The sequence below is a fragment of the Anopheles moucheti genome, chromosome 2 (assembly GCF_943734755.1).
Source record: "Anopheles moucheti chromosome 2, idAnoMoucSN_F20_07, whole genome shotgun sequence".
Classification (NCBI taxonomy): Eukaryota; Metazoa; Arthropoda; class Insecta; order Diptera; family Culicidae; genus Anopheles; species Anopheles moucheti.
The window spans coordinates 93,760,583-93,773,286 of NC_069140.1; the positions used below are offsets into that span (position 1 = coordinate 93,760,583).

General features: G+C 42.5%; 1 protein-coding gene across 4 annotated transcripts in view; it reads left to right on the forward strand.

Annotated features, from left to right (window-relative positions):
• The window catches only part of LOC128299933 (protein phosphatase 1 regulatory subunit 12B-like), an 80,782-nt gene extending 68,078 nt beyond the window's left edge, over positions 1–12,704 (forward strand). For 3 of the 4 annotated variants that reach the window (XM_053036091.1, XM_053036092.1, XM_053036093.1), the window contains exons 9-10: positions 7,842–8,757; positions 10,608–12,704. In XM_053036091.1, coding sequence (XP_052892051.1) covers positions 7,842–8,757; positions 10,608–11,062 — 1,371 coding nt within the window. In that variant the 3' untranslated portion in view covers positions 11,063–12,704. The remainder of the gene's footprint in view (positions 1–7,841; positions 8,758–10,607) is intronic. The other variant, XM_053036094.1, reaches the window with a different exon arrangement.

Consider the following 12,704-nt stretch of genomic DNA (forward strand, 5'->3'; position numbering starts at 1 on the left):
CCCTTATTAATTGAATATTAACGTTTTCCCAATTGCTTAATAGACATTTTTTCACAAGTTTTTCTTTATTTTTAGGTATCCTTTTTTGCGTTACTCATTTCACTTATCTTATATCACCGTGCTGCCGCCTTGTTACGCTGCAAACTGCAAGAGTGTCATTTCCGTTGATTGGCAAACTTTTCCGTTTGCGGTTTGCCCAAACAAGAACCTTCTCGCATTGCGGACTCCAAAAACTTTCTCACTTGCTTGCTTTTCAGCTTGCAAGCTTGTAATTGCATCACGCGGTCAATGGCGTGCGTTTCGGGTGCGCGTTTGTCTGGCCGCTGAGATGTGGCACACACCATATTTACGTACACGCACGGCACTTCCGGTGCTGTGTGTCCTGGTTTTCTCTTTGCGTTCGTGCGCACTTCCCACCGCACCTGGGGGGAGAATCTTTGATCGATAGTTTTTAGTAATTAAAACTTGTTTTACGCTCAGGTTTTGGAAACTCGGCGTGACAGGAAGGGAAATTGCGATGGCATTGTGGTGCAGAGAGAATTCACCCCCTAAGCTGTGGAGTTTGTGTTGATTAGTTGTGGAGAACGTTTTGCGGTTCAACATTAACATTTTGGCAGTAAATAATGACTTTAATTGCATGATGTAATTTAAAATCAAAATAGAAAAACAGGCTCCACAATATGTAACAAAACATAAATAATCGAACACACTGCTCAACCGTCCACATTTTACGTTTTGTTACGGCAAAAAACAGGTGCCATCACGAAGACCGCATCATACATTTTTATAAATCACACCATTCGATTAATGTCGAAGGGAAACACACCTCAAAGGGTCTATGTCCGGTATTTTTTTTTTGTTCGCTGCTCACCAACCGAATGCACTTGTGTTAACAACGACCCATCACGCACCCACACTTGTTGAGGCGTGTCGAGGGGAAAAAGGCAACAACAACATACACCCTAAACGCCATGGCGCACATCGAACTCACGTCGCCTTTATCCGTTCCGTTGTTACGATGCGTTAGGAGCGTTATTATTTTTTTTTTTTCGGCGATCGTACACCGGGTTCGTGAAACACGTTCAATCTACGTTAGTCCACGTGTGGTGTGACTTTAAAAACAACGCTTCACTTTGCATTACATTACCACCCTACTAGCCCTGCCACCCTATCCGCTGATTAGAGGTGGGTGGTCCCTGTTACACACACTCACACGCAAGCAGAAAAGGAAACTTATTTGATTTCCATGAAACCAAATCACCCACACACATACACACTAGCTCATCAATTGTTAGGACGCGGAATCGGAGTGGGTGAGGATGGAGTGATCGGAAGGATGCGCAAAAAGGGTACCAAAAACGTGCGCACCCCGCCGTTCACGAACGCGGAACGCCATGCCATTCGTATGGTGTGGTTTGCTGCCGAAACCAAATTTCCATCGCCCCCATCGAATTGCGCTGGCGCGAATGTCCAAAAGCGCTTCGGCCGTGTTGGGCCCGGCGTGTTGCGTTCAGTACCGATCCAGCAACGGTCCATCGCACGTGCGCACACGTCGTGATCGGGCTTTAGCGCGTCGCGTATAGGGATATTTTCCCCGCATGGTTTTGTTTTTAGTTTCGTGCGCAAGTGGTTTTTGGCGCACTCGTCGCCCAATTTAATACGCCTCATTGGGCGCTAGTGGCGGTTTTTGTTTTCTGGGTGAAAAAAGTTACAAGCGTGAGCGATTTAAGTGAGATGCGTTTTTTAAGCTTTTTAAGTGAGAGCATAGCGTGATAAGGACCGCGTCCTAGATGGTTCTTCGTGTATGCGCAATACGATTGCCGGATGCGAAAGTGTGGCTGAGTGTTGTTGTGGGTGAATAACAATAAGTAATCATTTGTGTCACGCAGTGCTACGAGTTTTTGTAGATTATTTACCAACCCACCAAGGGCTATGATTGTGTTACGAAAATTGATTGGAACGTGTGAAATGGATGAATTAAGTGAATCAAACTAACCGTTGCTATCATAAATCAGGCTAGTGTACCGAACCATAATTTACTGATAACAAATTACTACAAGATTTTTAACTTTATTTGTGCTATAATAAAATACCTTTTTTATAGTATGTAAATTTATCTTAAATTATTAGAGCATTTTTTTGGGCTGACAAATATTTCCAAACCCTCCGTTGTGTGATACCATACCCTGCCCGGGAATAACACTTACACCCGGCTGCTGCTAATGTAATTGCACAGAATTGTTACATGTTTTCTCCCTCATCAAGCTATGTCCTAAGGCCTTACACACGCAATGGCATTTGGTTTGTGCGTTTCTCTGCTTTCCTCCATCTATCTATCGTGCTTCATCAAGCAAATTGTATTTCGCGTGAATACGGCCGAAAATTAGATCCACACCATTGCCAAAAATCAATGTCAATTGAATTGAGCGTCAGCATCCGTATCATTTTTTCCCTCCCCCTAGCGTTATGGATCATTGATTCAATTCATCCATGGACTGTGCACCATTACAGCTCCGTTGTCTTTTGTTACGTACGTGGCGCGTTCATAACGTTACAGAACTATGATCGAACACATTGTCACACGCTTGAAACTTTTGCTCTGCGCGGATTCGCATGTTCATTAACTGGGGAGACCAAACTTTAATCGAATCAAAAACAGTCGCATAGCGCGGTAATGCGCACGGACGGTGGTTGCATAAACGGAACGATCTAGGGAGTCAAATTAATTAAGCAGTAATGAGTTCGGGCTTTTAGTTGACTATTTTATCACGCCGAATATGCGAAATAAAGCGCAATGCAGGCAACAACAGAAAAAAAAAATCATCCAAAGGCAGTAAAACTGTTATATCCCCTCGATATATCGCTCTCTTGATTAAGTTAAGTTTTAATTATAGCTGAATTTGCGCCCGTCCAACGGCTGGACACCAAAAACAGATATTACATTTCCTCTCCCATGGAAGGATGTAATATTTTAGGAGCGAAACGGTTAGCTGCAGCATACCGGTGGAGGATTTGTTTTTATCGTCCCTTTTTTATGTGTGCCACCATGCGCTGAATGGAATGTCCTGTAGGGCTAGCACTAGCTCTTATTAAACTAGGCCTAGCACTATGCGTCAAGCACTGAAATTAAATCTGAAATTACAATTTTTCTTTGAGAATTTAATATTATTTATAGCTGGTTTTATTTTTGTTCCATACGTTTTTTTACTTTATTAACAATTACTACAAAAATTTATTTCCTAGCCTATTCTTTGGTCAACTTCTGCAACTGTGAGACCAGTTACAGCATAACTCTCATCGGTGGCCATCATAGAAATTGCACCATCAAAGATAGAACAAAATTGATATTATTCACCTTAATCTACGATAAGTTTTTTTATGTCATCGTCGTAGAAGTTTTGGATTACTTTGAACAATAAAAATTTGACAACAAATTCGAATAAATAACAAGTTTCCTAACGCAAAAATTGACATTAAAGCGCATCAACGGACCTAAAGCTAAATTTAAGCTAAATAAAAACAGCTACTCGTGGTGAGGGAGAAAAATAATGAAGAATTAATACTAAGCATAAATATTTAGTTAAATTAACAATCCAAAGAATTGTTAAAGCGGATATAAAAGTACGTTTTGTTAAGACTTACGGCGTGGCAGGATAGCCAGAAGCCTTTGAAACGAATACTCCATAGCATAAAATGATACGCGCGCAGCATAATTATGATAATGAGCTCCCAGCAAAATCGTAATAACTGGATCATTACGATAAAGCTAATTGAAATTACAACCGCTAGCCGGAGCGTACCGAGCGTACATCGACCCCCCTACGCTTTGGCAATTTTTTAAACCGTCTGGAAAAATCAATCACTTTCAGTTGACCACCCCCCCTCCCCGGCAGCATGGCCACCGGGTCCAGGGTTGAACATACCGTAAACATAACCATTGGCTCACCCACCCAACATCGGATGTGCATCGGATGTGCAACTTAATTGTGCTTTACGCACGCATCGACTCGTTGCCGCACACATTCCCGAGTGGAAATGGCCAGTTTTTCGTCGCACTGCTCACAGTTTACATCCATTACGCTTTACAGCGTGTGGCGTCTTTTTATTCTGTCCCATTGCATGTTTTTATTTCATGTTTCGTCCAATTATCAAATTAAGCTTGAGCTTTACAGCATTTTTCTTCCGCTGTTTGAGGGGCGGAGGGACTTCCTTCCTACAACCACACAATCTATTCTTGAAAGTCGAAACAAAAAGCAACGATTGTTCCGATGTTCGTAAAACAACACAACAACACATGGTGCTTTTAAACGGTGTTGCACGTCCAATTCCCCCCATTCGCGCGTTCAAGATCACAGCGCTAGTCATGCACTGTGCGTTTGTAGATTTCACTTTCGATTTCGTGTATGTGTATGTTATGTTTAGGGGGGAGGGGGTGTTTTCTTAATAGCTTAGGTTCATAATTTACACTTTAGCTGTAGCATTTATAAATATTTTTTCCTCGTCACACACTAGCTCTGCTATGGTTGTTGATAGCTTTCCCGGATAAGGTCACAGTAGAGGAAATATTTTGTTTTAAATGTTCGTTTTTTATTAAAGCAAAAAGAGTTAAGTTTCTTAGTTATATAACATTTTTTGTGGTGTTAAATGATGTTTCTATGCTGACTTTTGTTCCAACCGAAGTCATGCTATTATAAGCCCAAAATTTATGATTGTTAATCTCAGTAAGCAAAAGGATTACACCACTGAAGGTCATGGTGGATACTTACTTCCTTATTTTTGTGTGACCAGCACCACAAATGACCTTCAGGAGGACGCACGGGAGTCACTGCTTCTTTCAAATGGGCTGTTAACTGCTTCACACTTTCCATGATGAGTTTAAATTCCCATTCCATACCTGCCCAATTCTTGTTGTTCAACCCCCCCCGTATCACTAAAAACATACACCACCAAATACCTAGAAGGTCATACGAAACCTCCACTTGTGGTGAATGGTGATGATGGTCCGTCATCCGGCTTACGACTCACTTCCGGGCGACGATTGGAAGCTTTCAACCGTAAACGTATGCGAAACCTTTTTCCTTTCCTTCGCGGAACTGTGCGGCCACTGCCATGCGTGCGTGCCCCAAAGGTTTGTTATTTTGCCTGTAATCATCTGCCTTTGAGGTTTCACATTGTTTGCAGAAGGGGAAGGGGGGGGAGGGGGGAGACCAGCCAGGACGGCAAAACTTCCTATTCCCATGGGTGTTTTTTTTTGTCTTGATTGGATACTAATAAAAATGTATTGCCCCTTTTTAAAAAAAAACAACCGTTCCACTAACGGGTCCGATCGGAAGGACTTGTCGGGGGCAACAATTGGCCCAGGAAATGGCGGTTGATTCCATAATAGTACAAGCTTCCTTGAATTGCGAAAGGCGAATCGTTGTTCTCTCCCATTTTCGCGTTGACATTGAGCAAGTTGAGGAATGAAAATTACAAATGGGTCATAAAAATGGTTTTAATTATTTTATGTTAAGCTTATGGCACTCGTTTATCATCTCTGCAAGGAGAAGCTTCTTTTATTACGTTGGTATTCTTTGCAATAAATTATAGCTAACGGAGGTATATACACTCGGAAGTTTGAAAAAAAAAAATAGTTTGAGGTACAAAATACCTTGGAGGAATCAGAATTCCACGATTTTAATGTATTTTGAAAGGAGATCTCTCGTCAAATATGAAAATATTGTTTATAGAATACCTGAACAAAATTCCCAAACAATTGGTTCACAAATTTTCAAGAAATTATGACAACCGATTCGCAAAACGTTGAGGTTAATGAATTTGAACCTATTTCAATGAGTACATTAAGATTTTAAGTAACACCAAGATTTGTTGGCTTATGTCGTGTATGAAGCCTAGTAACCAGATATATATGTGACCTGGATCTTCGGGAGTTTTCCAAAAAAATGAAGCTTTCTGAAGAGACTGCCGATATATCTCCACTTGAGCAAAAGGAACGATTCATCAAATAATCAATTAATTAAAAATTCTTTTTTTTAAGTTCTACCTTTTCCATTCGATTTGGGAAGGAACCAAGGCCTGATGGAATATCTTAAAGCCTCATGGGAGAATTATTATAAACAGAATACAACTTTCTGCAGCAAGTTTATCAAATTTCATTATCTCCTCATGAACATCCTGCATCAACGCCATTGTACCCAAGGGAGGAAATCTGCTTTACCACGGATCAGTTAATTCCTCCATTTTTTTGTTTTGTTGTTCTTGCTGTGGCGCTGCTCGGAAAACAAAAAGGCACACAAAATAAACAAAATGGTTTCCCTTCTCTTCTGTCTTAGCATGTTTCATTAGAAGCGTTAGACAAAATTTACGCCGTGCGTATCGCTTTTTTTATTATCAACACCTGAAGCATCATTTACCCTTGACATTCTTACACTTTGTCGCTCTTTTCCACCACCCATTGAAGCATTTTTGGTTGAAGCGGAATTTGATGAAAGTGAAACCATCATCACCGCAAGCGATGCTGATGCAAGTAGAAAAGTTGTCGCTATTGTTTGAATGTTATATTGTAGTGTCCTACAACAAACAGTGACTCACACACTCTCTTGCCGAACGGTCAGCAACTTATGACCTCCGACGTTGTTCTACAAGCTGTGGAAAGGAAACTTGTGAAGGATCGGCAAACAATCCACATTTGCAATTCAAACAACGTGAAAAGAAAACTCGACACTCTTACACATAATCCTCACCGTACATGCATAAAGTTTTGCCCAATCCGTGCATCGCTCCGGCATTGCCGGCTGAATATTGCTTATTTTTCCACCGGAGAAGGAAAGTTTGTCTTCTTATGGGTGCAGTTACGAAAGTTTTTGTTTTTGTTCTTTGGGCATTTCTCGAGAGGAATTGTTCGGTGGGAGCTGGGGAGATGCCCCTCAAAAAAAAAACCTTTAACACAACGGCTTTCTTGCACGTCTTCCTTAATCCTTACCAGAGAATCTTCGTTCGATGCAGACATTCGTATGTGCTGCTAGTGCTGGAAATTGTGCTGTCGTTTGCATTTTCCAAAAGTGACTGTAGTATTCTGTGTGAGAAAATATCGAAACCAAAACAAAAAGAACCTTTAAAAGCCTTAAAGCCTAGAGAACCAAATTCTGCCCTGCTGTTCTGTCCCGAGCGTGTGGTTGTTGCGCGAGGGAGTAAACAGTTGCAAAAATTAAGTCCAAAATGAGACGCGTCTTTTATCTGGAGCGAGACAAGAAACGGGACTCCACGATGCTGGACGATACCATTATCGGTTTACGGTACAGGGTAGGTACTAACCAACGTCACTTCCGTGGGAGAAGAAGCAATCGGAACAGAACGGGCAGTGTGGTGTTCTAAAAATAATTAATTATGTATAAAATTATCCCTTTTTTTGCGCATTTCTTCCAATTCTTCACTGTCGTGATGCATTATCAACGTTTTGCTTTGAGAGAAAATGTTTCGTGCTGCTTTATTATTCCCTTTGTTCTCTATGCCCTCCCAGCGAAACAATAGATAACAACCCTTCACTTAATAATAGATCACCTGGTTAGGAGAGAATAAATAGGAGAGAGAAAGAGAGAGTAGTGTTCATTGTTTGCTCTAGCTGACATACTTTTAGTAAGGATTCTTCTCCTTTGTTTGGACGTTGCTTTAGTTTCTCCAAAACTCATTAGTGTGCTCTCGGTTGAACAGGTTGAAATTGTAATTATAAATTTGTAATTACATTTCTCCGGAGCATACAACTCGCAGGCGCCTCTACGTATGCAAACGTATTGTTTTCTAATATATCCTTTTTTTCCCTCCTCTCACGCCTTCCTTTGCAGGGATACACAACCCCGGACGGTGTGGCAGCGGCAGCGGCCACAGCAACGACGATCGCAACGGCAGCCGCGACAGCAAACGGTGACAATAACAATCAGTCATCGTCCACCGCCTCGGTTTCATCCACCTCCGTGCGCACTAACGCATCCTCCCAGCATGCCAACTCCTCCGCATCTTCTCCATCCTCCTCCACCATCAACACTACCACCACCACCACCACAAGCACGTCCAACCACACGACCACCAGCAGCAGCACCACCATCATCAGTAACGGTAGTAGCAATAACAATAACCTGCCCCATCACCTTCATCACCATCACAATGGCAACAGCAACGGTACCACGCCCGCCCATCTGAACAGTGTAAATAACAACAGTCTCCCGAACGGCACGAACGGTGGACCGATCATGAACGGCGGCGGCGGTGGTGGTGGTGGTGGTTTGAGCAACAACGTCCGCCACATGAACAGCATCAACAACAACCAAAGCAGCCTGCAGCGTCACCATCAGCAGCGAGGCAAGGCGACGGGCTCACCGGTCGGTGGTGGATCGCCCACGCTCAATCAGTACGATCGGCGCTCGCCGGACGGTAAGGATAACGATGAGACGTACCTGATCGAGTCGAAGGGATCGGTAGGGTCGGCGGGCCTGAACCCGCACACACCCGGTACTGGTGGTGGTGTTGGTCTAGTCAGCAATAATCATAATAGCAATGGTGGTATGGGAGGTCATCATCATCTGCACCATCACGGTTCGGTTAACATTCCAGCGAACGGGGGCGGCGGCGCCCTGTCGGCGGCCACGGTTACCGGTGGCAGTGCTGCGGCCGCCGTTGCCGCGACCACCACCGCCGCCGAGGTGTACTCCACGTCCAACAGCGAGAACGGCAAGATCAACGTCCAGGTGACGGTCCTAGTCGGTACGTATTGTTCATGCTTTCCCATCGTCATCCTCATCTCGCCATCATCGATCCCCACAATCCCGATCCTTTGTCATTGCACTCTCACCAAAAAGCGAATGTTTGTGTGTGCCTTCCAATGTTTGTGTCGCTCTAAATCATGTACACAATCACTGTTGCAACCGTTGTGTGTTGATGCCAGTTTTCCATGCACGATCATTTTCACTCAAGCCAGCGCAAGCTATCCATTTTCCCCGGATATCAACAGGTGGATTGTGTTTAATATTTCTTACCGGGATACGACGAAAAAAGCTTTCAAGAAAACTCCATACGCAACAAGCGATGCAATAAGAAAACGCCTAAATGTATGCAATTCGTACAAAGATTTGTTCTTTTAGGTAATAACGGATCTACGGGTCTTTCGCAGGATAGGGCTCGTATTAATTCCCAGCGACGATCCGTCCCCTTATACGAAAGCCTGACCATTAGGGGTTTGCGGGTAAATAAAAGAATGAAGAAAAGAACAAAAGTGGTCACGTCAAGATCTCGAAGAAGACTAATCCCACACTCAAAGGTCATCTTCTGCCCGTATGGGGATTTATTTTATTTTCCACCAAAGACTGGGCGCCTCCACCAATAAAAGGACGATTTTGTGTTGTTGGAATTTTATGTCCATTTCTTTCCCACGATTCCAAGCAATTTCAAGCTTCGTTTGTTTTTTTTTTTCCTAGTTCCGTATAATTTTTATACGTTCGATTGAATTTCTTGCCTTTTTGTGCGTTTTTTGATCGCTTTTTGATGTTTTTTTTTTAATATCTCTTTGATGTTGTTTCCTTGTTTTCAAAAGTTCTAATTAATTTATTTTTTGAGTTTTTGTTTACTTCTCCGAAGTGGTTTTATTTTCGTTGTAGCTTTTGTATGGGTTTATGTTTTTTTTTATTCAAAATTGTACATTTTTGTGTAACGTTTCATGGTATTTTTTTATAATTTCTTCAACTTTTTCCTTCTTTTATGTCTTGTCGATTTGGGTAAGGGTTTTTTTTTATTGCGTTTTGCAATGTGTCGTCCTTTTTCAATCGACCGTAAAATTGAGTTTTACACAAGTTGTCACAAAACAACCCCTTCACAGCCACCGTACTCGTGGCGGAAGCAAACGTTAAAAACTTTTTTATTTGCCGCATCATTTTTCGTTTGTTGTTTGAAAGGATAAAGGAAAAGGGTTTGTTGAGGCGTTTTTTTTTCTCTCTTTAGCCGTTTATTCACCCGCGTCGTGGCAACCGCGAAGAACATAAAAGCGGAGCGCTTCTATAAGAATGGCATTTTAATTAAGTGGACGCAAACAAATTAGGGATATTGTCGCGTTGATTTTGTGTAATGTTTGTGCTCGACTACAACATCCATCATCCTACCAGGAAGACATCATGCTTTGTGATTGTGTGGACAAGCTTTTGATTGCCATTCTACTCGTGGTTGACGTGCATTGTCATTCATCTTCTTTCATGCCTGTCCGTTGAAGTACGCACGGAATCATACTCATTGAATTTGCAAATCCTTCAATTACTCCATCCAGATAACCTTTTGTACTATCTTAACCTTCACTTTTCTTCTCTCTTTCTCTCTTTTTTCATGCCTTTTTTTTCGTGTCCTTTGATCACACTTTTGTTTTCTTGCACCATTTTAAAACAATTACCCTTCCTGTTTTCCGCTTCCTTGTTTGTATTTTTTTTTCTTCCTACAATAACCACAAATATGGCGTCAAAAAAACAACAACGACTATACCAACACAACTCCCTCTCCCCACTTCCTCCCAAAAACACCGACACCATACACTCACACCTTAAAAATTCGATGCAAAACCAATAAAACCAAAGATCCCTCTGTCGCAGGAACGCTGGCCGATCTGAAAAAGCACCGGTCACAGAACCGCTCCAGCGTCAGCCCAGAAAATGGTTCCCTGCTCAGCGGTACCGCCCCAAGCCTTGCGGGCAGCATCGGCAACGGGGGCGGTACGACCACCCCGAACGGTGCCAGTTCCGGTACGCCCCTGGAACTGTCGCTCGTATCGAACGACCTGCAGCATCATCACCATCACCATCTGCATCATCCGCAGCATGCGTCGCCACATCTCAACAATCGGCACCAGCAGCAACATTACGGCGATGGCAGTGTAATCGGAACCGGAAACGGATCTCTGCACGGTTCGGTGGCGGCAATCGGGGAAAGCGAGGCGGGCACACCGGGTGGTACGCTGTCGAAGTTTAGCGGCAATACCAGTGACGTCGTGAGCGACAGCACACGATCCAGACGCTGCTGCGTGGTGATGTAAGGGGACCGCAAAAAGGTCGTACTCGCACATACACACACACAGGCGCAATTGTTCGTTGTGCTTTAAATCATTCGGAAGGAAATAGAAGGCGTCACGGAGTGAGTTCTCGCAGGACGACCAGCGTAAGCATTGAACGCTGTCACACGAATGAATTAGTGTCGTCAGCGCCATCTATGAAGCAATAGCGTAAGCTACTGCGCGTACAGACAGCATGCTGTGAGTTTGCAAAGCGTCAAGAACAACAATGCTGTCAGTTGATGGTTCAGAGCTAGGATAGCAAAAGTAAAAGGAGAACAGCAAAAGCAACGAGAAAAGGACTTCGTATTCGTTATTGCACTTAACAAACCGACTGAGATTGAAAGCAATGCAGCAGTACTTACTGGAGATAGGAAAAAGCATAACAAAGATTGGTATATAATATGAAGCAATCGTTTTTGTTCGAAGCAAACTAAACAGAAAAAGGCGACCTACTCGTAATATTCTAAAACTAAAAGCAAAAGGATTCATCGGAAATGAATATAAAACCAAATCGATAGGGAAAAAACTAACTACCTTTCAAAAGCAAAGGGGAAACTAATCAAAAAGTACTTTTTCGTTGATGTAAAGGCGCGAACAACGCACCAGCAAGGTGATGATCAAAAATGTGAAATGTAAACGAAAGAACTGAACAGAAGCACATAGCTAGAAGGGAAAAGGATTGAATGAGATTGAAAAGGATTAAATGAGAGAGTGAGAGAGAGAGAGAGAGGGAGAGAGAAAGAGAAAGAAAGGCCTGTAAACCACAAAGTGAAATGGGAAAGAAGTCATTTGAAAATGGGTAGCAATTAATATTTTGTTACCCACGTACACGGTACACAGACGTTTTTCAATTGTGATGGTCCGTTGATGTTGATGGTCCACATCTACAAACCGCCGGAAAGTGCTCCCCGAGGTTGTACATAGGAATTATTGTTATTTACATTATTACTATGATAGTAATTATTATTGCTGCTATGGCAAACTCATCTTTTCGCCCATAATCCATCGGCCACACAACTTAAGCCAAGTGCAAGAAGGGGCACACAAAAGTGAAGATCGAAACGACTCGACAAAGGGACTATTTTGCTCCGCTCCCAGTGTAAGGGTGTCCCGGATCGAAAGATAAACTCCATCATCACATATTTAATTATTTCGTTTTTCGTATTGTCACACACATTTTGTAAGCGTTAGTGTTCAGTGGTAATTGTCATTATCATCCGGATCGATGAATCGATCATCACACCCCAATTAGTCTGACATGCAGTACACGCAAATGAATGCTAAAAGTAAGCTATAGACAATTAACAATTGTAGCAAAGCCGAATACGTACGCCAATGATTAGCAGGTGTGTACACGTTTAAGACGACAACTGAAAGAAAGATTCCTTCCTACGGCGTAAAGCACACAGGCAAACACACATCCATAAATCATACATAAATCCGTATGTGAGATGTATTCATATATACATATTATATATATATATATATATTATAAATAGATAGCGTTTAGTGACGGCCGGCCGGCGATCGCCGATCGACCCGTGTGAAACGTGTTCGCAAAAAAGAAAAGCAATGTGAAAAACAAGCAAAACAAAACAGAGCCAACGAGAGAAAAGAAAATATA